At 52.4% G+C, this 24,735-nt stretch overlaps 2 protein-coding genes across 3 annotated transcripts in view; one reads left to right on the top strand and one right to left on the bottom strand.

Annotated features, from left to right (window-relative positions):
* The window catches only part of SPA17 (sperm autoantigenic protein 17), a 114,858-nt gene extending 102,699 nt beyond the window's left edge, over positions 1-12,159 (bottom strand). The window contains exon 1 of the mRNA XM_069741631.1: positions 12,034-12,159. The gene's annotated coding sequence lies outside the window, so the exon portion shown is untranslated. The remainder of the gene's footprint in view (positions 1-12,033) is intronic.
* On the top strand, positions 12,122-23,953 carry SIAE (sialic acid acetylesterase). 2 transcript variants are annotated; one of them, XM_069741634.1, is made up of 10 exons: positions 12,122-12,231; positions 17,757-17,918; positions 19,380-19,555; positions 19,624-19,762; positions 20,435-20,636; positions 20,763-20,875; positions 21,580-21,713; positions 21,783-21,937; positions 22,627-22,822; positions 22,921-23,953. In XM_069741634.1, exons 2-10 carry the CDS (start codon positions 17,795-17,797, stop codon positions 23,149-23,151), a joined length of 1,470 nt encoding a protein of 489 aa, XP_069597735.1. In that variant the 5' UTR covers positions 12,122-12,231; positions 17,757-17,794; the 3' UTR covers positions 23,152-23,953. The 2 variants fall into 2 exon arrangements, with proteins under 2 accessions (XP_069597735.1, XP_069597733.1); XM_069741632.1 differs by having other exon boundaries at positions 12,144-12,291.
* Positions 23,954-24,735: the final 782 nt, after the last annotated feature.

Consider the following 24,735-nt stretch of genomic DNA (forward strand, 5'->3'; position numbering starts at 1 on the left):
TACCCTCAGGCAGATCCCATAGAGCTGAGTGCTGCAATACCAATCTGTGAGCCAAGTCCACAAATCTAGATACATTCTGAAGCATACACCAAGAGGGTTTTTGTCCCAAGGGGCTACAGTACCCGGCTGCGGGATTCCCACATACAGGCATTCCTTTGATATACTCATTGGATTCATTACAAACCAGGTTCCCCAGCTTACTTGTACAACTGTTATCATCACCTTGGGGGAACAATTTAGAATGTTTCCATTTTCTATTATGTATGTATCTTTCCAATACTACAGGTTTGAAAGCATCAGAGGGGGGGACGGTTGTACTGAAACTAAGCTGTAGATTTTCTGTGGGGACCTGTCCTAAATTAGTTAATCCAGTCTTATTTCTAGGTACCCATTTTCCTCCCCTAAATGCTAAATATTGTAGATGTGTGTTACTCCCTGAGAGATTACCCTGCCACCAAGGAAATTCTACCCATCCCACAATTGGTATGGCGATTGTAGTATTCCACAGCCTAGCATTACCAATTTGGTTGTTGGCCAGGTTGTCTGAACAATTAGGCCAAGCGAATATTTCTTCTGCTAATACGGGAACTGCTAGAAAAGGTATACTTGTGGCTGATACCGGCGAATGGGTACAGATCCAACAATCTGTCAGGGTTTGTGTATTGTTTAACAAGTCGTGCACTAATTTTCTATGATGTTGTACGAATCTATTGTTCAAAGGGGCTAAAGAATTTAGTCTTTCCCATGCCTTCGTTGTGGTTAACATTATTAACATCAATATCATGAGTTTTATACTGCTTTTTTGCAATGGCTTGCATGTATCCATGATGCCTTTCCTTCAAGCTTGACTGATGTAGGTGTTGTCAACAGGACTTGGAAGGGTCCGTCAAACCTTGGTTCTAGAGCCTTTCTGGTGTGTCTTTTTATATAGACTTGATCACCTGGTTCCAACTTGTGACTTCCTTCTGTGTTGTCAGGATCTGGAAGGGAAGCAAAAACTTGTGCATGCACCTTAGTTAATTGTTTCTGAAGATTTTGCACATAAGAAGTCAATGACTCAATATTTAACACAAGTTGCTGTGGAAAGTAACATCCTAAATTGGCAGTCCTGCCAAACAAAATTTCATATGGAGACAGTTTAGTCTTACCCCTTGGGGTATTGCGTATTGAGTAAAGGGCCAGTGGAAGGCATTCTGTCCAAGGCTTTCCTGTTTCAGCCATGGCTTTCTGTATTTTTAATTTTAAAGTTCCATTCATGCGTTCTACCTTACCAGAACTTTGAGGATGGTACGGAGTGTGTAACTGACTTTCAACACCCAACATTTTCAGTACATTTTGAAATATTTCTCCAGTGAAATGAGTACCCCTATCTGACTCGATCACTTCAGGGAGACCGTAACGGGGTATCAGTTCGGTAACTAGCTTTACAGCAGTGTTTTTAGCTGAAGCCTTCCGAACTGGATAGGCCTCTGGCCACCCCGAGAACATGTCCACACATACCAACACATACTCATACCCATTACTTTTTGGCAGCTGGATAAAGTCTATTTGTAATCGCTGAAACGGGTAGAGAGGTCGGACGTGGTGCTTCATAGGGGTCTTTGTTGTCTGTCCGGGATTATGTGCCAGGCATATAGCGCATGCAGCACAATAGTCTCTTGCATAGTTGCCAAAACCTGGAGCCAACCAGACTTGCTTTGCCAGTAGTGTCATTGCATTTGCAGACACATGAGTAGGGTGGTGCAGTCCACCAACTACAATCGGATACCAGGCTCTAGGTAGACATATTAGTCCATCTTTCTTCCAAATTCCCGCTTGTTCTTCTGCCCCTTCCTTTTTCCACCTGTCCCTCTCCTCTTCTCCTGCATCTTCCTGTGCTTGTCTCAGTCTATCTTCAGTATTTTCTGTGAGGTTTACAGTATGGACCTGTTGTAAGGGTTTGACAGCTGCTGCTTTGGCTGCATTATCAGCCCTATCATTTCCCCTAGATTCCCTAGTGTCGAGTCTCACATGTGCAGCTACCTTGATTACTGCTACTTCTTTTGTTTCTTGTGCAGCCTCTAAGATCTGTTTGATCAGAGAAGCATGTTTTACAGGTTGTCCTGACGCTGTCATGTAACCTCTAGCTCTCCAGATTACTCCAAAATCAAACACAATACCATGTGCATACCTAGAATCAGTGTATATATTAGCTGTCTGGTTCTCAGCTATTTTAAGAGCTTCAATCAATGCTGTTAGTTCTGCTTCTTGTGCAGATTGTTTCGGTGGAAGCGGTTCTGCTTTGAGAGTTTCGGATTCTGACACAACTGCATACCCTGTATGGAAGTTACCTGTGTCATCTGCAAACCTACTACCATCTATAAACAGCTCTAAATCTGGATTTTGAAGTGGTGTTTCGGATACATTGGGTAAGCCTACCGTTTCTTGTAAAATGAGCTCTGTACAATCATGTGTGTCTGTAGGGAAAAAATTTGTGTGTGTATCAGTGTCCTTATTCCCCCCTTCAGACTCGAGAGGTAGCAGTGTAGCTATATTGAGAGTCTGAAGCCTAGCAAATGTGATAGTAGAGGGGAGCAACAAAGAACACTGCAGCCGCAAATGTCTGGCCATGGAGATGTGTTTTGGTTGGACCTGGTTTAATATCCCATAAACATCATGTGTAGTTTGAACTGTGAGTGGATACTCTAGGACAATTTCTGATGCTTTGTCCAACAATAGTGAGACAGCAACAACTACACGTACACAGGTTGGCGCTGCTCTAGCTACGGGATCTAACCTTGCTGAAAGATATGCAATTGGTCTTTGTTTCCCTGCATGCTTCTGGGTAAGAACTCCTGTAGCATGGGAATCAACTTCTGCAGCCATAAGCTGAAATGGTTTGGTGTAGTCTGGTAGCCCTAACGCTGGAGCTGAAACAAGGGCATCTTTTAATTGTTGGAACGAAATCTGACCTTCTTTTGTCAACAAATAAGGTTCACTTTTTACACAGTCATACAGTGGTTGCATTAGTCGACTGGCATGTATAATCCATTGTCTACAATGAGACACTATTCCTAAAAATGCTCGTAGCTGTTTATGATTTCTAGGCTCATTCATCTGTCTTATTGCTTCAGTTCTTTGTGGTGTAAGATGCTTTTTACCTTGAGAAATGCAATGACCTAGAAAGACCACTTTGGTCTGACAAACTTGTAGCTTTTGTCTATTCACTTTACACCCTTCTTTTTCTAGGAAACATAGTAAACTCACAGTGGACCTTTCTGCAGTTTCTAGATCTGGGCAGCAAAGTAGTAGGTCATCCACATACTGCAAAATTACTACCTGTGGTTCGGGTTCAAACCTCTGAAGGACTGTTTGTAGGGCATTTGAATAAAGAGTAGGGGAGTGTATCATTCCCTGTGGAAGGCGTGTCCACGCCAACTGTTTGCCCTTAAATGTAAATGCAAACAAATGCCAACTATCTTGGTGTAAAGGAACCGAGAAAAATGCATTTGAAAGATCTATTACAGTAAACACTTGAGAACTGGCTGGTATCTGTGATAGTAACGTATGAGGATTGGGTACAACTGGGGTGATTGGATCTAGAACTTTGTTTATTTCTCTTAGATCATGTACCATACGATATTTGGGCATAGAACCCTTATCAAGAGTTCTCTTCTTGACTGGATACAGAGGAGTGTTAGCAGGTGATTGTATCTCTACCAAAACTCCTTTCTCTCTATATCCCTCTATCTGTTTTGTAATCGCTAGTTCCTGCTGGGCACTCACAGGGTATTGTCTGAGCTGTGGGAGAACAGTTCCTGGTTGCACAGATAGTTTTACAGGAGAGATATGCAATAGTCCCACATCGGTGTCACCCTGTGCCCACAGTGTTTCTGGGACCATTGAGAGGTCTAGATCTGTGGTGTACTCTTTTTCTTCAGCATAATCCTCAAAAGCCTGAATTCTAACATATTGTTCTAATGTTTCTGCATCATCAGGGATAGTCAGTATAACTGTGCCATCTTCCCTAAAATTGATGTTAGCTTCTAATTTCTTTAGGACATCAGTTCCTAACAAACATGTTGGGGCACCTCTGGCATACAAAAATCTGGATGCAAAACATTTAGGTCCTAATGAGACCTCTAGGGGCACAGTATATGGCAGTGTTCGAATTACCCCATCATAACCCTCAGCCAAAGTTGTTTGTTCTGAAATATCTTCCGGATTCGGAAGAAAATCTTGATTCAAAATTGAGGAAGTTGCACCTGTATCTATCAAAAATGGAATCTCTCTCCCCCCCACATTCACCTGTATCATAGGTCTTCTAGCTGGTAGGGAAGTTTGTAACACATCGAGTCAATCTGAATCTGGTATGGGACCATCTATGATGGTAGATTTCTGCTGGTTGTCCGTTTGGGGAGGGTTATTTCTGGGAACAAATTTGCCTGACTTTATATCTGCCAACTTCTTCCTGCACTCTCTTTGGAAATGACCTGGCTTTTTACAGTAGTGGCAAGGAAAGTTGTGTCTCACTCTTCCTCCTGTATTAGCTTGTGCTATTCTAACAGGCTTACGATTCTCTCTCATATCCATGACTATTCCTAAACATCGTTGTTTCACAATATTTGGTTGTTCAATTGTTCTCCAATCTGGAGTAGAGGATTTAAATTTTTCTCTGATTTTCGGATCTAGCCCCTCTATTAATTGTTTTGTAAAAAGTCTCCTTACTGAAGCATCAGTCAAATCCAATCCTTCATCCCTAAAGCTATTTTCTAATTCTTGACTATATTCTTCAATACTTTGCCCAAATTTCTGCATAATCACACCCGTAGATCCCCTTTCCCTCTGTTTTTCTCTCATGAAAATTATTAATGCCTCTGTGAACTGGGTACCTGATGCTTCTGTCTGTAAGGCACCCCCTTCTGCCACTGGTCTATTGGGCTGTAGGTGTGTCAATAATTCCTGAAAAAGTCCGGGGGACATTTTCATTCTACATAATTCTTCCCCGTCCGCCCAGACCCCAGCATGAGTCTGCATGATTTGTTGTATGTATTGTGCAAATCGGATGGGATATTGAGTGGGATCAGGCGCATTATGCAGGAGGGACATACCTTCAGCAGGGGACCAAGGAAAATACTGTCGGGTCTGGTGATATCTAGTTCCCATTACCCCGTCAGCACCAGGTTCCCTAAAGGGTCTTGGTACTACCCTAACAGGGGCAAGTACAGCGCCATGTCTAGGTGTACCACAGACTAGGCAATCATTTCTCCAATCTGGATTTTGTTGTCCACAGTGTGAACATACCCATCCTCCTACCCCACCAAGATTGGGATACAAGGCTGGAAATTGTTTTCCTCCTTCTGCTCCTCCAGATGGTACAAATGATTGGGCTTTTGGATCTAGGTAAGGTGGTGGGATTATGTCACAACTTTTTCCCTTCCCCATAATCCATTTGGAAGTGTCTGGATCATACTTCCAATTCTCCTCTTTAGCTGTTTTTGAGACCTCTATCATACAGTGTATGATTTCTTCCCACCCATTGTCTTTGATAATTCCACCTCGTTCTTTACTCAGTTTTTCCCATTCTGTACTGAACATAAGTGCTTCTGAAATTCCCAATTTTTCTCTTACCCTTCTAATCTGACTTCTGACTGTCTTCCCACATCTTTCCTGTATGATATCTGCTGCTTCCACTTGTCCTAAGACGGTTTTTGTCTGTTTATTTCCCATTTTTCTTTTTTTTTTCAATATTAGCTATTTCTACCCCAGGTGACGTTTGGACAATCACTTATCCTAGGTGATGTCTCGTTGCCTTCTCTCCTAGGGAGCTAAAATATTGAAGGGCTGATCTGCTCCATTCTTTCTAATGTGCAGAATGTACTTAAGTGCTATTATGCACGCAAACAGACCCAGCAGCACCATACAGATCACAAAACTTTCTGTGTCAGTTAGCATACTTGTCCCAGGCTCATGGACCCGCGTCCTGGGCTCATTCTATCAAACCTTATCCAGAAATGAAGGAGGTTAAGCACTTAAATGAGAGTCAAGCATGGGCGGAGGTCTCCCCGAAAGGACGCAACCACATGACCCAGTTAGGCTGACTTCCGTGTATAAGGCTTATACCCCAACTATTTCGGCTTATTTTTCTACGCACTTTTGCTCTTCTTTCACAACATACCACAACCTTCACACTGTTCACACACTGCCAGGGACAGGACTCATAAATCTATACAATATAGTAACCCGAGTTTTATAGGTATCTACTCACTACTAGACTAACCCAGCGTGACACGGCTCATAGAGATCTTTCGGATAATACAAGGCAGATAAAAGAGAACTAATAATGTCTCTTACCTGGCCAGGTTTTTCAGTTCATTTGCCGTCCATTATCCCAGATCTCCATTGTCCGTATCCGCAGGTGAATCTCGAGCAAATACTCTCATCTCGGGTCCCTGTTCGGTGCGCCAAAGAAATGTTAAGTCCTTCTCAGTCCCTGGCTTACTAGAGGTAGGGATCCTGAGTAAATGACACGCAAACAAGGTATTGTGTGATCATATACAGGGGAAGCCCAGGAGCACATCTCTCTCTCTGGGCTTTGCCCTCCCTTTATATAGAAAAGAATTATTCTTTTACAGACATGCGCACAAGCGCTCATATTTCACTATCTCTTACATAAACAATCTATACCAGTCTTTATCAGTAGAAAGTTACATCATCTGGAAGGTGAATGAAAGGCTGCTATTGAAAGAAGGAATGCACACATGATTACTTCCATAAAAGGAAATGTCAAGTCAGCAGAAATGTATCTTGTTGTAAGCGAGATTTCTCAGGAAGAAGACAAGATGGATTCCTTTAGTTCAGTCTGATCTCCACAGGGGAGAGAAAAAAGAGGGAACGGGGAGAGAAAAAAGAGGGAACGGGGAGAGAAAAAAGAGGGAACGGGGAGAGAAAAAAGAGGGAACGGGGGTAAAAAAAAGAGGGAACGGGGAGAGAAAAAAGAGGGAACGGGGAGAGAAAAAAGAGGGAACGGGGAGAGAAAAAAGAGGGAACGGGGAGAGAAAAAAGAGGGAACGGGGGTAAAAAAAAAGAGGGAACGGGGGTAAAAAAAAGAGGGAACGGGGAGAGAAAAAAAAGGGAACGGGGAGAGAAAAAAGAGGGAACGGGGAGAGAAAAAAGAGGGAACGGGGAGAGAAAAAAGAGGGAACGGGGGTAAAAAAAAGAGGGAACGGGGGTAAAAAAAAGAGGGAACGGGGGTAAAAAAAAAGAGGGAACGGGGAGAGAAAAAAGAGGGAACGGGGAGAGAAAAAAAGAGGGAACGGGGAGAGAAAAAAAGAGGGAACGGGGAGAGAAAAAAAGAGGGAACGGGGAGAGAAAAAAGAGGGAACGGGGAGAGAAAAAAGAGGGAACGGGGAGAGAAAAAAGAGGGAACGGGGAGAGAAAAAAGAGGGAACGGGGAGAGAAAAAAGAGGGAACGGGGAGAGAAAAAAGAGGGAACGGGGAGAGAAAAAAGAGGGAACGGGGGTAAAAAAAAGAGGGAACGGGGGTAAAAAAAAGAGGGAACGGGGAGAGAAAAAAAAGGGAACGGGGAGAGAAAAAAGAGGGAACGGGGAGAGAAAAAAGAGGGAACGGGGGTAAAAAAAAGGGAACGGGGGTAAAAAAAAGAGGGAACGGGGGTAAAAAAAAAGAGGGAACGGGGAGAGAAAAAAGAGGGAACGGGGAGAGAAAAAAAGAGGGAACGGGGAGAGAAAAAAAGGGAACGGGGAGAGAAAAAAAGAGGGAACGGGGAGAGAAAAAAGAGGGAACGGGGAGAGAAAAAAGAGGGAACGGGGAGAGAAAAAAGGGAACGGGGAGAGAAAAAAGAGGGAACGGGGAGAGAAAAAAGAGGGAACGGGGAGAGAAAAAAAGAGGGAACGGGGAGAGAAAAAAGAGGGAACGGGGAGAGAAAAAAGGGAACGGGGAGAGAAAAAAGAGGGAACGGGGAGAGAAAAAAGAGGGAACGGGGAGAGAAAAAAAGAGGGAACGGGGAGAGAAAAAAGAGGGAACGGGGAGAGAAAAAAGAGGGAACGGGGAGAGAAAAAAGAGGGAACGGGGAGAGAAAAAAGAGGGAACGGGGTAAAAAAAAGAGGGAACGGGGAGAGAAAAAAGGGAACGGGGAGAGAAAAAAGAGGGAACGGGGAGAGAAAAAAGAGGGAACGGGGAGAGAAAAAAGAGGGAACGGGGGTAAAAAAAAGAGGGAACGGGGGTAAAAAAAAGAGGGAACGGGGGTAAAAAAAAGAGGGAACGGGGAGAGAAAAAAAAGGGAACGGGGAGAGAAAAAAGAGGGAACTGGGAGAGAAAAAAGAGGGAACGGGGGTAAAAAAAAGGGAACGGGGGTAAAAAAAAGAGGGAACGGGGGTAAAAAAAAGAGGGAACGGGGAGAGAAAAAAGAGGGAACGGGGAGAGAAAAAAGAGGGAACGGGGAGAGAAGAAAGAGGGAACGGGGGTAAAAAAAAGAGGGAACGGGGAGAGAAAAAAGAGGGAACGGGGGTAAAAAAAAAGAGGGAACGGGGAGAGAAAAAAGAGGGAACGGGGGTAAAAAAAAGAGGGAACGGGGAGAGAAAAAAGAGGGAACGGGGAGAGAAAAAAGAGGGAACGGGGAGAGAAAAAAGAGGGAACGGGGGTAAAAAAAGGAACGGGGAGAGAAAAAAGAGGGAACGGGGGTAAAAAAAAGAGGGAACGGGGAGAGAAAAAAGAGGGAACGGGGTAAAAAAAAAGAGGGAACGGGGGTAAAAAAAAAGAGGGAACGGAGAGAAAAAAAAGGGAACGGGGAGAGTAAAAAGAGGGAACGGGGGTAAAAAAAAGAGGGAACGGGGAGAGAAAAAAGAGGGAACGGGGAGAGAAAAAAAGGGAACGGGGGTAAAAAAAGGAACGGGGGTAAAAAAAAGAGGGAACGGGGAGAGAAAAAAGAGGGAACGGGGAGAGAAAAAAGAGGGAACGGGGGTAAAAAAAAGAGGGAACGGGGAGAGAAAAAAGAGGGAAAGGGGGTAAAAAAAGGGAACGGAGAGAAAAAAGAGGGAACGGGGGTAAAAAAAAGAGGGAACGGGGAGAGAAAAAAGAGGGAACGGGGAGAGAAAAAAGAGGGAACGGGGGTAAAAAAAAAAGGGAACGGGGAGAGAAAAAAGAGGGAACAGGGGTAAAAAAAAGAGGGAACGGGGGTAAAAAAAAGGGAACGGGGAGAGAAAAAAGAGGGAACGGGGAGAGAAAAAAGAGGGAACGGGGGTAAAAAAAAGAGGGAACGGGGAGAAAAAAGGGAACGGGGAAAAAAAAGAGGGAACAGGGGTAAAAAAAAGAGGGAACGGGGGTAAAAAAAGAGGGAACGGGGGTAAAAAAAGAGGGAACGGGAAAAAAGGGAACGGGGAGAAAAAAAAAGAGGGAACGGGTGAAAAAAAAGAGGGAACGGGGGGGGAAAGGGGGAAGAGAGGGAAGGGGGGGAAGAGGGAACGTGGGAAAAAAGGGAACGGGGAGGAAAAAGAGGGAACGGGGGGGGGGGAAAGAAGGAACGGGGGGGAGGGGGAAGAGGGAACGGGGAGGGGGGAAAAGAGGGAACGGTAGGAAAAAAGAGGGAACGGGGGGGGAAAGAGGGAACGGGGGGGAAAGAGGGAACGGGGGGAAAAAGGGAACGGGGGAAAAAGGGAGCAGGGAGGATAAAGAGGGAACGGGGAGGATAAAGAGGGAACGGGGAGGATAAAGAGGGAACGGGGAGGAAAAAGAGAACGGGGAAAAGAGGGAACGGGGGAAAAGGGAACGGGGAGGGGGAAAAAGAGGGAACGGGGAGGGGGAAAAAGAGGGAACGGGGAGGGGGAAAAAGAGGGAACGGGGAGGAGGAAAAAGAGGGAACGGGGAGGGGGAAAAAGAGGGAACGGGGAGGGGGATAAAGAGGGAACGGGGAGGGGGAAAAAGAGGGAACGGGGGGGGGGGAAGAGGGAACGGGGGGTGAGGGGGGAAAGAGGGAGCAGGGGGAAAAGAAAGAGGGAACGGGGAGAGAAAAAAGAGGGAACGGGGGTAAAAAAAAGAGGGAACGGGGGTAAAAAAAAGGGAACGGAGAGAAAAAAAAGGGAACGGGGAGAGAAAAAAGAGGGAACGGGGAGAGAAAAAAGAGGGAACGGGGAGAGAAAAAAGAGGGAACGGGGAGGGGGAAAAGAGGGAATGGGGAGGGGAAATAGAGGGTACGGGGAGGGGGAAAAAGAGGGAACGGGGAGGGGGAAAAAGAGGGAACGGGGGGGGGAAGAGGGAACGGGGGGTGAGGGGGGAAAGAGGGAGCGGGGGGAAAAGAAAGAGGGAACGGGGGGGGGGAAAGAGGGAGCGGGGGGGAAAAGAGGGAACGGGGGGGGAAAAAGAGGGAACGGGGGGGGAAAAGAGGGAACGGGGGGGGGAAAGAGGGAACGGGGGGGAAAGAGGGAACGGGGGGGAAAAGAGGGAACGGGGGGAAAAAGAGGGAACGGGGAGGAAAAAGAGGGAACGGGGAGGAAAAAGAGGGAACGGGGGGAAAAAGAGGGAACGGGGAGGAAAAAGAGGGAGCGGGGAGGAAAAAGAGGGAACGGGGGGAAAAAGAGGGAACGGGGAGGAAAAAGAGGGAACGGGGAGGAAAAAGAGGGAACGGGGGGAAAAAGAGGGAACGGGGAGGAAAAAGGGAGCGGGGAGGAAAAAGAGGGAACGGGGGGAAAAAGAGGGAACGGGGAGGAAAAAGAGGGAACGGGGAGGAAAAAGAGGGAACGGGGGGAAAAAGAGGGAACGGGGAGGAAAAAGAGGGAACGGGGAGGAAAAAGAGGGAACGGGGGGAAAAAGAGGGAACGGGGAGGAAAAAGAGGGAACGGGGGGAAAAAGGGAATGGGGAGGAAAGAGGGAACGGGGGGAAAAAGAGGGAACGGGGAGGAAAGAGGGAACGGGGGGAAAAAGAGGGAACGGGGAGGAAAAAGAGGGGACGGGGGGAAAAAGAGGGAACGGGGAGGAAAAAGAGGGAGCGGGGAGGAAAAAGAGGGAACGGGGGGAAAAAGAGGGAACGGGGAGGAAAAAGAGGGAACGGGGAGGAAAAAGAGGGAACGGGGGGAAAAAGAGGGAACGGGGAGGAAAAAGGGAGCGGGGAGGAAAAAGAGGGAACGGGGGGAAAAAGAGGGAACGGGGAGGAAAAAGAGGGAACGGGGAGGAAAAAGAGGGAACGGGGGGAAAAAGAGGGAACGGGGAGGAAAAAGAGGGAACGGGGAGGAAAAAGAGGGAACGGGGGGAAAAAGAGGGAACGGGGAGGAAAAAGAGGGAACGGGGGGAAAAAGGGAATGGGGAGGAAAGAGGGAACGGGGGGAAAAAGAGGGAACGGGGAGGAAAGAGGGAACGGGGGGAAAAAGAGGGAACGGGGAGGAAAAAGAGGGGACGGGGGGAAAAAGAGGGAACGGGGAGGAAAAAGAGGGAGCGGGGAGGAAAAAGAGGGAACGGGGGGAAAAAGAGGGAACGGGGAGGAAAAAGAGGGAACGGGGAGGAAAAAGAGGGAACGGGGGGAAAAAGAGGGAACGGGGAGGAAAAAGGGAGCGGGGAGGAAAAAGAGGGAACGGGGGGAAAAAGAGGGAACGGGGAGGAAAAAGAGGGAACGGGGAGGAAAAAGAGGGAACGGGGGGAAAAAGAGGGAACGGGGAGGAAAAAGAGGGAACGGGGAGGAAAAAGAGGGAACGGGGGGAAAAAGAGGGAACGGGGAGGAAAAAGAGGGAACGGGGGGAAAAAGGGAATGGGGAGGAAAGAGGGAACGGGGGGAAAAAGAGGGAACGGGGAGGAAAGAGGGAACGGGGGGAAAAAGAGGGAACGGGGAGGAAAAAGAGGGGACGGGGGAAAAAGAGGGAACGGGGGAAAAAGAGGGAACGGGGGAAAAGAGGGAAGGGGGGGGAAAGAGGAGGAAAGAAGGGAATAGAGGGGGAACGAGGAGGGAAATGGGGGAGAAAAAGAGGGAAGTGAGAAAAGAAGGGAACAGAGGGGGAAAGCAGGGAAAGAGAGATTCATTCCTGGCAGCAAGCAGAAATCCATTCTATTCACCTGAGGTGGCTGATAACAGGGAACACTAGCTTGTATCTGCACAGGCTGCAGGGCGGGGCCCTTCCATTGCTGCTTTTCTGCCATTGTAGCTGAGGAGGCGGCCACTGCCACACTGTGCTGCACTCCCAGCTGTGAGAAGGACGGAGCCATCACCGGCCGCGGGCACCGCCCCCTCCATTATCGGAGCTGCGCTTCCTGGTGAGGCCGCGGACATGTCTGTGAGGAGCTGCCTGCTGATGGCGCTGCTGACCGGGGCAGGTACCGGCCGCCATGTCCCGGGGGCTCCGGAGCCCGACACTGCACGTGCGGCTACAGGGCACGATGGGAGTTGTAGTGTCACACAAGAGCGCCGCAGGCTGTAGCCCCCCCGGGATGTGCGGTGGGAGGGTCCCTGTGGTCCCCGGGATGTGCGGTGGGAGGGTCCCTGTGGCCCCCGGGATGTGCAGTGGGAGGGTCCCTGTGGCCCCCGGGATGTGCAGTGGGAGGGTCCCTGTGGCCTCCCGGGATGTGCGGTGGGAGGGTCCCTGTGGCCCCCCGGGATGTGCGGTGGGAGGATCCCTGTGGCCCCCGGGATGTGCGGTGGGAGGGTCCCTGTGGTCCCCGGGATGTGCGGTGGGAGGGTCCCTGTGGCCCCCGGGATGTGCGGTGGGAGGGTCCCTGTGGCCCCCGGGATGTGCAGTGGGAGGGTCCCTGTGGCCTCCCGGGATGTGCGGTGGGAGGATCCCTGTGGCCCCCCGGGATGTGCGGTGGGAGGATCCCTGTGGCCCCCGGGATGTGCAGTGGGAGGGTCCCTGTGGCCTCCCGGGATGTGCGGTGGGAGGGTCCCTGTGGCCCCCCGGGATGTGCGGTGGGAGGATCCCTGTGGCCCCCCGGGATGTGCGGTGGGAGGATCCCTGTGGCCCCCGGGATGTGCGGTGGGAGGGTCCCTGTGGCCCCCGGGATGTGCGGTGGGAGGGTCCCTGTGGCCCCCCGGGATGTGCGGTGTGAGGGTCCCTGTGGTCCCCCGGGATGTGCGGTGTGAGGGTCCCTGTGGTCCCCCGGGATGTGCGGTGTGAGGGTCCCTGTGGTCCCCCGGGATGTGCGGTGTGAGGGTCCCTGTGGCCCCCCGGGATGTGCGGTGGGAGGATCCCTGTGGCCCCCCGGGATGTGCGGTGGGAGGATCCCTGTGGCCCCCCGGGATGTGCGGTGGGAGGGTCCCTGTGGTCCCCCGGGATGTGCGGTGTGAGGGTCCCTGTGGTCCCCCGGGATGTGCGGTGTGAGGGTCCCTGTGGCCCCCCGGGATGTGCGGTGGGAGGATCCCTGTGGCCCCCCGGGATGTGCGGTGGGAGGATCCCTGTGGCCCCCCGGGATGTGCGGTGGGAGGGTCCCTGTGGCCCCCCGGGATGTGCGGTGGGAGGATCCCTGTGGCCCCCCGGGATGTGCGGTGTGAGGGTCCCTGTGGCCCCCCGGGATGTGCGGTGGGAGGGTCCCTGTGGTCCCCCGGGATGTGCGGTGTGAGGGTCCCTGTGGTCCCCCGGGATGTGCGGTGTGAGGGTCCCTGTGGTCCCCCGGGATGTGCGGTGTGAGGGTCCCTGTGGTCCCCCGGGATGTGCGGTGGGAGGATCCCTGTGGCCCCCCGGGATGTGCGGTGTGAGGGTCCCTGTGGCCCCCCGGGATGTGCGGTGGGAGGATCCCTGTGGCCCCCCGGGATGTGCGGTGGGAGGATCCCTGTGGCCCCCCGGGATGTGCGGTGGGAGGGTCCCTGTGGTCCCCCGGGATGTGCGGTGTGAGGGTCCCTGTGGTCCCCCGGGATGTGCGGTGTGAGGGTCCCTGTGGCCCCCCGGGATGTGCGGTGGGAGGATCCCTGTGGCCCCCCGGGATGTGCGGTGGGAGGATCCCTGTGGCCCCCCGGGATGTGCGGTGGGAGGGTCCCTGTGGCCCCCCGGGATGTGCGGTGGGAGGATCCCTGTGGCCCCCCGGGATGTGCGGTGGGAGGATCCCTGTGGCCCCCCGGGATGTGCGGTGGGAGGATCCCTGTGGCCCCCCGGGATGTGCGGTGGGAGGGTCCCTGTGGCCCCCCGGGATGTGCGGTGGGAGGGTCCCTGTGGCCCCCGGGATGTGCGGTGGGAGGGTCCCTGTGGCCCCCCGGGATGTGCGGTGTGAGGGTCCCTGTGGTCCCCCGGGATGTGCGGTGGGAGGGTCCCTGTGGCCCCCGGGATGTGCGGTGGGAGGGTCCCTGTGGTCCCCGGGATGTGCGGTGGGAGGGTCCCTGTGGTCCCCGGGATGTGCGGTGGGAGGGTCCCTGTGGCCCCCCGGGATGTGCGGTGGGAGGATCCCTGTGGTCCCCCGGGATCTGCGGCGGGGTCTCTCGGAGTGAACTCCTCATCCTCCCTGAGGCTGTGGAGAAGGTCTGGGATCATGTGAGAGGCGGGGAGGGTCACGTGATGTTAACCCTTCCTGCCGCCTCCAGTTATGTCGCTGACAGCATAATAAGAGGGTCTCCTAATCCTTAAAGGGGTTGTCCAGAATTTAGAATAACTTGGCTGCTTACTTTAGGAAATAGCGCCACCTCCGGGTTTGTGCCCCTGTAATACCGCTCGCAGCCTGTAGACCGGGGGGCGCTCATTTGTAAAGAAAGCCGCCATGTCTTCCTCCTCTGGCTTTTTTCATCCCTTTAAGGCCGGCGTCACACACAGCGTAAAACAATACGGTCCGTATATTACGGCCGTAATACGCTGAAAAGTCCCGAAAAAAGTGGTCCGTAGCTCCTCCGTAGGCAGGGTGTGTCAGCGTTTTTTGCGCATGGCATCCTCCGTATGTAATCCGTATGGCATCCGTACTGCGTGGTTTTCTCGCAGGCTAGCAAAACCAACATACCGCTATAGAAGTGATCCATGTGTCCCAAAAAGAAAAGAAAATATATATATACTGTCTATATATATATATATATTTATATATATATATATATATATATATATGTGTGTGTCAGTAGACACATATATTAGAGAGAAAAGCCGGTAATTCAGTGCGGTGTACAGTAAAATCACACTGACAGCTTACAGTCCAATAGGTAGAATAAATGTGTACACATAGAATAGGTATATATATATATATGTCAGTGAGACACATATATGTATATATATTAATATTTATTCCAGCGCTAGACAGCTTGAAAGCCGGTAATTCAATTACCGGCTTTTTCCTTCTCCTTCCTAAAACCCGACATGATTTGAGACATGGTTTACATACAGTAAACCATGTCTTCTCTCCATTTTTTTTGCAGATTCCACACTACTAATGTCAGTAGTGTGTATCTGCAAAATTTGGCCGTTCTAGCTCTTAAAATAAAGGGTTAAATGGCGGAAAAAATTGGCGTGGGCTCCCGCGCAATTTTCTCCGCCAGAGTAGTGAAGCCAGTGACTGAGGGCAGATATTAATAGCCTGGAGAGGGTCCACGGTTATTGGCCCCCCCCTGGCTAAAAATATCTGCCCCCAGCCACCCCAGAAAAGGCACATCTGGAAGATGCGCCTATTCTGGCACTTGGCCACTCTCTTCCCATTCCCGTGTAGCGGTGGGATATGGGGTAATGAAGGGTTAATGCCACCTTGCTTTCTAGGTAATTTCCCACGATCTATGAACAGCCAGCAGAGGGCGCCTCACCGCAAATGAAGCTAAATATAGATCATTGATCTATTTTTAGCCTCATTCCCTGGGGTTTTGCAGCGAGGAGCAGCCTGCATTAGCAAAGCTCCTTGCTGCAAAATGTTTTAACCCCTTCAGAAGGATTTACATCGTTGGACGTTACAGATCTGCGGAGGGTAAGTATATTGTTGGTTTATTATGTTTTTTTACTCACAGAACGAGGGTCTTCAGTGACTGGATTGGGCGTTGAATAAAATACTGCAACAACCATTGTTTTTATTTCATTAAAATAATTTTAAAAAATGTGTTTGTGTTTTATTTAACCCTTTACTAGTATTGGATTAATAATGGATAGGTGTCATAATTGACGCCTCTCCATTATTAATTAGGCTTAATGTCACCTTACAATAGCAAGGTGGCATTAACCCTTCATTACCCCATATCCCACCGCTACACGGGAATGGGAAGAGAGTGGCCAAGTGCCAGAATAGGCGCATCTTCCAGATGTGCCTTTTCTGGGGTGGCTGGGGGCAGATATTTTTAGCCAGGGGGGGCCAATAACCGTGGACCCTCTCCAGGCTATTAATATCTGCCCTCAGTCACTGGCTTTACTACTCTGGCGGAGAAAATTGCGCGGGAGCCCACGCCAATTTTTTCCGCCATTTAACCCTTTATTTTAAGAGCTAGAACGGCCAAATTTTGCAGATACACACTACTGACATTAGTAGTGTGGAATCTGCAAAAAAAATGGAGAGAAGACATGGTTTACTGTATGTAAACCATGTCTCAAATCATGTCGGGTTTTAGGAAGGAGAAGGAAAAAGCCGGTAATTGAATTACCGGCTTTCAAGCTGTATAGCGCTGGAATAAATATTAATATATATACATATATGTGTCTCACTGACATATATATATATATATACCTATTCTATGTGTACACATTTATTCTACCTATTCTACTGTAAACTGTCAGTGTGATTTTACTGTACACCGCACTGAATTACCGGCTTTCAAGCTGTCTAGCGCTGGAATAAATATTAATATATATACATATATGTGTCTCACTGACATATATATATATATACCTATTCTACGTGTACACATTTATTCTACCTATTCTACTGTAAACTGTCAGTGTGATTTTACTGTACACCGCACTGAATTACCGGCTTTCAAGCTGTCTAGCGCTGGAATAAATATTAATATATATACATATATGTGTCTACTGACATATATATATATATATATATATACCTATTCTATGTGTACACATTTATTCTACCTATTCTACTGTAAGCTGTCAGTGTGATTTTACTGTACACCGCACTGAATTACCGGTTTTTCTCTCTAACAGCGCTGCGTATTTCTCGCAAGTCACACTGCTTGTCCGTGTGTAATCCGTATTTTTCACGCTTCCATAGACTTTCATTGGCGTATTTCTTGCGCAGTACGGTGACAAACGCAGCATGCTGCGATTTTGTACGGCCGTAGAAAGCCGTATAATACTGATCAGTAAAATACGGCAAATAGGAGCAGGGGCATAGAGAATAATTGTGCCGTATTTTTTGCGAGTTTTACGGACGTAGATTCTGCGCTCTTACGTCCGTAAAACTCGCATGTGTGACGGCGGCCTAAGGGTTGCAGTGCCCCCATCTTACATGTTGGGGGATCACATACAATACGCGCGCTGTGTATGGTCAGTGTGGCGTCATGTGACTGGTCGTAGACCCCCGGACCCCACATCCCCTATTAGTGTTTCTCCCAGTAAGTTCTGCCCTTGTGACCATAGTGGAGCACTGGTTTATTAACCCTCGCCTCCCTGCCGCGTGGAGCCACACTGCCTTGTGCGATCCTGTCCCCGGGGGGCCGGCACTAGGGGGCTTCTCCTCTATGTGGGGTAACAGAAGTGGCGTCATAATAATAATAATAATCTTTATTTATATGGCGCCAACATATTCCGCAGCGCTTTACAGTTTAACAGTTTCAAACACAAAAGTCATAAGTAACAACGTTAACAATACAATAATTAAAGCAAAATAAGACGACCCTGCTCGTGAGACCTTACAATCTACAATATAATGCCGCACCGTGTCTGTTCCAGGGGCCGCGTTCAGATTCGCCTCCTACTATGGGGACCACATGGTGCTGCAGCAGTCGCCGGCCCGCGCCGTCGTGTGGGGCTTCGGAGAAGTGGGGGCTGTGGTGACCGTGACCCTACTGCGAGGAAGGGACGCCGTGTCCAAGACGGCGGTGATCGCCCACGGTAAGCTATGAGGCGCTGCGGTATATGGCAGCATCAGGCCCTGAATACATGGGAAATGCTTAAAGGGGTCGTCTAGGATTTAAAAAAAAAAAGGTCACTTTCAGAAGGAGCGCCACCCCTGACCGTGGGTTGTGTCCGGTATTGCGGCTCGGCCCTATTAAAGTGAACGGGGCTGGGCTGCAGTAACGGGTACTACCCACGGTCAGGGGTGGCGCTCTGAATGTTTCTCTAATCGTGGACAGCCCCTTTAAGATCTCTGCATGCTGTCAGTGACTGGAACACTTTGTCATGGCCCTTCAGAAGCACCCTGAATAGGGAGTACAGAGAGCCACACTGCTACATGGTAACAAACCCTCAGATGTGGGCAGGGCGACGTCCCAGAGGGTGGAAGCGATCATGTTCCCATTCACTGACAGCAAGCAGTGAACTCCACGCTGGAGAACTGGTTTAGCAGGGGGTGCGGGAATCATTAACCCCTTGGCTGCCTTCCCTCCCGCAGTATGCGGCCGACTGCAAGCAGAGATGCTGACCATGCTTAGAAATTATAAGAAGTTCTGCAGAAACCTGCGTCCGCCTCCCCCCGTCCTGCCACGTCTGCTTCGCCCCCCGTCCTGCTGCGTCAGCTTCCCCCCCGTCCTGCCGCGCCTTCTCCCCCGCCCCCGTCCTGCCGCACCTTCTCCCCCCCCCCCCCCCCGTCCTGCCGCACCCTCTCCCCCCCCGTCCTGCCGTGCCCTCTCCCCCCCGTCCTGCCGCGGCCTTCTCCCCCCGTCCTGCCGCGTCCGCTCCCCCCATCCTGCCACGTCCGCTTCCCCCCCGTCCTGCCGCGTCAGCTTCCCCCCCTTCCTGCCGCGCCTTCTCCCCCCTTCCTGCCGCGCCCTCTCCCCCCCTTCCTGCCGCGCCTTCTCCCCCCCGTCCCTGCTGCGCCTTCTCCCCCCCGTCCCTGCCGCGCCTTCTCTCCCCCCGTCCCTGCCTCGCCTTCTCCCCCGTCCCTGCCGCGCCTTCTCCCCCCCGTCCTGCCGCGCCTTCTCCCCCGTCCTGCCGCGCTTTCTCCCCCCCGTCCTGCCGCGCCTTCTCCTCCCCGTCCTGCCGCGCCTTCTCCCCCCCGTCCTGCCACGCCTTCTCCCCCCCGTCCTGCCGCGCCTTCTCCTCCCCGTCCTGCCGCGCCTTCTCCCCCCCCCGTCCTGCCGCGCCTTCTCCCCCCCGTCCTGCCGCGCCTTCTCCCCCCCGTCCTGCCGCGCCTTCTCCCCCCGTCCTGCCGCGCCTTCTCCCCCCTGTCCTGCCGCGCCTTCTCCCCCCCGTCCTGCCGCGCCTTCTCCCCCTCCCGTCCCGCCGCGTCCGCTCCCCCCTCCTGTCCCGCCGCGTCCGCTCCCACCCCCAGTCCTGCCGTGTCCGCTCTCCCCCCCCCCCGTCCTGCCACTTCATGTCCCCCACTCTGGATGACCTCTGTTATTCTGCCTGCAGGGGATGTCGGCGTGTGGAAGGTGCTGCTGGATCCCATCGACCACGGGGGGCCGTATCACCTGCTCGCCCAGCAGACCTTCAAGCAGGAGATTACGAGTATCCACCTGGACGACGTCCTGTTCGGTGATGTCTGGGTTTGCGGGGGGCAGAGTAATATGGAGATGACTGTGTCCCAGGTAGGCGGCCCCCCGATCACCCCCCGCTCCGCCAGCGCTCCACATCTTCAGCTTCTTTTGTGTTTCAGATTCTCAATGCCAGTCAGGAGCTGGCGCGAGCCGCACATTACCCCGATGTCCGGCTGTTCACCGCCTCGCTGGAGTCCTCCGATACCGAACTGCTGGACCTCGCCAAGGTGGACCTGGAGTGGTCAGTGCCCACAGCCCGTGAGTGGCGGCTCTGTAGTGAGAAAGCAGCTGCTTGCTGTCAGTGAATAGAAAAGCGTCATTTATAGTCAGAGGCTGAAATCTGGTCCTGACTGCACACTTTTCACAGCTGAGGGTTTGTTACAATTCTATCCAGCCCTCTGTGAGCTGCTGACCTGATGGTTTGTTACAGTGTATCAGTGTAAGGTCCAGAGGATGGTGTGGACTGGATGCAACTGTAACAAACCCTCAGATGTGAGAAGTGTTGGGTCTGTATGTACACACAGCAAACCTGTGCTTTGTTTCACTGACAGATCTGAGGGTTTGTTACAGTGTATCAGTCAGGAGTCCAAGCTGGATGCAACTGTAACAAACCCTCAGCTATGAGACGTATTGGGTCTGTAAAGGTTTTTCTGATGTCCAGATGTAGCAGGTGTCATAAAAGCCTTGGTGACCCTCGTGCGCACCGCGGGGGGATTATATACTTTATTTTAGATGGTCCGCGCAGTCCCACGCTACAAGCTGTGCTCCGCCTGCTGCACATGTGACTGTGACCCATCACTGCCGGCAAGCAGAGATCCTGACAATGGGGCGGACATGAATCCAAGATTAGTACAAAGTTTGGACCGTCCCTTTAAGAGTCTGCGGTTTATTATCCTCATGTGATTGCGGTATTATTTCTATTCTGCACAGAGAACCTCGGACACGGCGACTTCACATATTTTTCTGCCGTTTGCTGGATCTTTGGACGCAATTTGGCTCGAAAGTTGAAGTATCCGATCGGACTGGTGGAGTCGGTGTGGGGGGGGACGCCGGTGGAGGCCTGGTCATCGAAAACTGCGCTGTCCGCATGTGGCCTCTCCAAGACCCCCAAAAAGAAGATCCAGAGCGATGAGTATGAGGGGGCCGGGTATTATAATAATAATAATTGTGATCGCGTCTCCTCCCGCCATTGTTCTCACCGACGGTCGCCGTGACCCGCGCAGCGCAGCACATAACAGCTTCTCTCCGTGTCCGGCAGGAGGTACGAGTATATGGACGAGTACGGCGGGCCGTGCGTATACTCCGTCCTGTGGAACGCCATGATCCACCCCCTCCTGAACATGACCATAAAGGGGGCCGTGTGGTATCAAGGTACAGAATAGAGACCCCCGGTCACCCCCGATACACAACATCCTAGCCCGCCCCTTCTCTGTGCGCTCCTCTCTGCCCCTCTCCTCTCCTCCGCTCTGTGCGCCCCTCTCCTCTCTGCTCCTTCCTACCCCTCTCCTCCCTGCCCCGTACCGTGCTCTCTGCCTCGTCCTCTCTGCCCCGCTCTGTGCTCTCCTCTCTGCCCCGCTCTGTGCTCTCCTCTCTGCCCCGCTCTGTGCTCTCCTCTCTGCCCCTCTCCTTTCTGCCCCATACTGTGCTCTCTGCCCCTCTCCTCTCTGCCCCTCTCCTCTCTGCCCCTCTCCTCTCTGCCCCGCTCCTCTCTGCCCCGCTCCTCTCTGCCCCGCTCCTCTCTGCCCCGCTCCTCTCTGCCCCGTTCTGCGCTCTCTGCCCCTCGTCCTCTCTTGGAATGCTGAGGGACCTGCTGGGAGTGAAGCCCAAAACAAACAAAAATTCTAGATAAATCAAAAATAAAATGTCGGCTTTTTGCCACTGACATAAAATGTAAAAATAAAAAATGGTGAAATTGCAAACAATGACGGCAGCAGAGACCCCGGAACGTAGAGTCCAGGTGGGGGCACACGGGGCTCGATACTGGAGGATGGAGGGGGCTCAAAGTCCTCTGCCCCCCCCCCCTCACTAATCCGCTACTCTGCCACATTCTGACCCCGCTGATCGCTGCTTTTCAGGGGAGCAGAACACTGGACTGAACACTAATCTGTATAACTGCACCTTCCCGGCGCTGATCCGGGACTGGAGACGATCCTTCCATGAGGGGTCTCTGGGACAGACGGACCCCACCTTCCCCTTTGGATTTGTTCAGGTAATGACTGACAGACTGCGGGGGGCCGAGTGACTGGTAACGGGGTCACATTCTGCTTGTTCTCTGCAGCTCAGCACTTACCAGAAAAGCCAACAAGACGACAACTTCCCGGTCATCAGGTGGCACCAAACCGCCGACTACGGCTACGTCCCGAACCCCCGGATGCCGAACACCTTCATGGCTGTCGCCATGGATCTGGGGGACGAGAAGTCTCCGTACGGAAGGTGAAATCACAGCAACGTGTGATCTATAGGGGTGCCTGCTCTCCCTGCGCGTCGCCGTTCCCCCGCTTCTCCCTGCGCGTCGCCGTTCCCCCGCTTCTCCCTGCGCGTCGCCGTTCCCCCGCTTCTCCCTGCGCGTCGCCGTTCCCCCGCTTCTCCCTGCGCGTCGCCGTTCCCCCGCTTCTCCCTGCGCGTCGCCGTTCCCCCGCTTCTCCCTGCGCGTCGCCGTTCCCCCGCTTCTCCCTGCGCGTCGCCGTTCCCCCGCTTCTCCCTGCGCGTCGCCGTTCCCCCGCTTCTCCCTGCGCGTCGCCGTTCCCCCGCTTCTCCCTGCGCGTCGCCGTTCCCCCGCTTCTCCCTGCGCGTCGCCGTTCCCCCGCTTCTCCCTGCGCGTCGCCGTTCCCCCGCTTCTCCCTGCGCGTCGCCGTTCCCCCGCTTCTCCCTGCGCGTCGCCGTTCCCCCGCTTCTCCCTGCGCGTCGCCGTTCCCCCGCTTCTCCCTGCGCGTCGCCGTTCCCCCGCTTCTCCCTGCGCGTCGCCGTTCCCCGCTTCTCCCTGCGCGTCGCCGTTCCCCCGCTTCTCCCTGCGCGTCGCCGTTCCCCCGCTTCTCCCTGCGCGTCGCTGCCCATCACTGCTCTCCCCACCGTGTGTCACCGTCCCGCCATTCTGTATGACTGTATTTGGGGTCTCTCCGCAGTGTGCACCCCCGGGATAAGCTGACTGTGGCACGCAGACTGTATTTGGGGGCTCGAGCCGTCGCGTACGGAGACCACCATGTTGATTTCCAGGGGCCGTTTCCAGAAAGGATTGACGTCTATTACGACCATTACTATATGAACATCACCTATAACCAGGATCTGCTCATCACCGGCACCTGCAACCACATATTCGAGGTGACTGATGCCCGTGGGGGTTGGGTGCGGATAGTGGGGGTCCGCCATGTTGTCGCCCATCGTCCCCTCCCCCACAGTCACTATTGATCTGTCCGTAGGTGTTCTGCAGCGCGGAGGTCGATGTTGACGGAGAATCGCGATCCTTCTGGCTCTCGGCTCCGGTGACATCTCCGTCCTCCAGAGTCATCACCGTCTCCTTTAGCGAATGCCGCCACGTCTCTGCCGTCCGCTACGCCTGGTCCGACTGGCCCTGTGAATACAAACAGTGCCCCCTCTACAGCGCCCGTGGGGGGCTGCCCGCGCCGCTCTTCATCAAGTATTTCTCCTGACACTCCGCTACGTCTTCTTTACAATTTCTATATTCTTGAATGTAAATTGGGGTATAATCAAAATCATGGCGGATCTGCGGTAAGTGACGGCGGTGGCGGCGCTGCAAAATGGCAAATTACTGATCGTCTCATTGCAGGGGACTGAGTGGACCCTTATGGCGTCACAGCACTACCCCACAACTCCATCTGGGGGGCTGGCGGCTGTCATGGGGGCTTCATTACTGCAACTATAAAGTACAAAGACCAATGGCAGCTGCCCGAAGTGTGTGGCCCCCACCGGCTGCTCAGCTACCTGGATGGATGCGGGGCTGCAGGACGGATCAGAAAGGGGCTATGTATCGCTCATCGGTGATTGGAGGAGATCGCGTATCGGTGATTGGAGATCGCGTATCGGTAATTGGAGATCGCGTATCACTCGGCGTTGATTGGAGGAGAGCGTGTATTGCTCGTCAGTTATTGGAGGTGATCGGGTATTGCTCGTCTGATTGGAGGAGATCGCGTATCACTCATCTGTTATGGGATCGCATATCGCTCATCAGTGATTGGAGGAGATCGCGTATCGCTCGTCTGTTATTATGGGGTCGCGTATCGCTCGTCTTATTATGGGGTCGCGTATCGCTCTTCTGATTTGGAGGGGTCGCGTATCATTCTGGTGGCAATATTTATTTTGTTTTGTCTTTTTCTATATTTTATCTTTCCTTTCTGTGTGCTCTGTTCTTGGTAGAGGAGCTGTGTGCACAATACGGGAGGATTTTCTTTTCCTATTTTTAATTTGAGTTGTATTAAAAAATTGTTTGCCAAAGTCTCTGTCCATTGAAATGATTGAATGTGGGTGATCTGAGCTCGCCGCTGTGACTGTGGGTGATCTGAGCTCGCCGCTGTGAATGTGTGGGTGATCTGAGCTCGCCGCCGTGACTGTGGGTGATCTGAGCTCGCCGCTGTGACTGTGGGTGATCTGAGCTCGCCGCCGTGACTGTGGGTGATCTGAGCTCACCGCTGTGACTGTGGGGGATCTGAGGTCGCCGCTGTGACTGTGGGTGATCTGAGCTCGCCGCTGTGACTGGGTGATCTGAGCTCGCCGCTGTGAATGTGTGGGTGATCTGAGCTCGCCGCTGTGAATGTGTGGGTGATCTGAGCTCGCCGCCGTGACTGTGGGTGATCTGAGCTCGCCGCTGTGACTGTGGGTGATCTGAGCTCGCCGCTGTGACTGTGGGTGATCTGAGGACTGTGGGTGATCTGAGCTCGCCGCTGTGAATGTGTGGGGGATCTGAGCTCGCCGCTGTGACTGTGGGTGATCTGAGCTCGCCGCTGTGACTGTGGGTGATCTGAGCTCGCCGCTGTGAATGTGTGGGTGATCTGAGCTCGCCGCTGTGACTGTGGGTGATCTGAGCTCGCCGCCGTGACTGTGGGTGATCTGAGCTCACCGCTGTGACTGTGGGGGATCTGAGGTCGCCGCTGTGACTGTGGGTGATCTGAGCTCGCCGCTGTGACTGTGGGTGATCTGAGCTCGCCGCTGTGAATGTGTGGGTGATCTGAGCTCGCCGCTGTGAATGTGTGGGTGATCTGAGCTCGCCGCCGTGACTG

Source organism: Ranitomeya imitator, chromosome 10 (genome assembly GCF_032444005.1).
Source record: "Ranitomeya imitator isolate aRanImi1 chromosome 10, aRanImi1.pri, whole genome shotgun sequence".
Lineage (NCBI taxonomy): Eukaryota > Metazoa > Chordata > Amphibia > Anura > Dendrobatidae > Ranitomeya > Ranitomeya imitator.

Coding starts and splice junctions, on each gene's coding strand:
- SIAE (XM_069741632.1), top strand. CDS start 12,246: ATGTCTGTGAGGAGCTGCCTGCTGATGGCGCTGCTGACCGGGGCAG. Junction 12,292..17,756: donor GGCGCTGCTGACCGGGGCAG/GTACCGGCCGCC, acceptor TGTCTGTTCCAG/GGGCCGCGTTCAGATTCGCC. Junction 20,637..20,762: donor AAGAAGATCCAGAGCGATGA/GTATGAGGGGGC, acceptor CGTGTCCGGCAG/GAGGTACGAGTATATGGACG.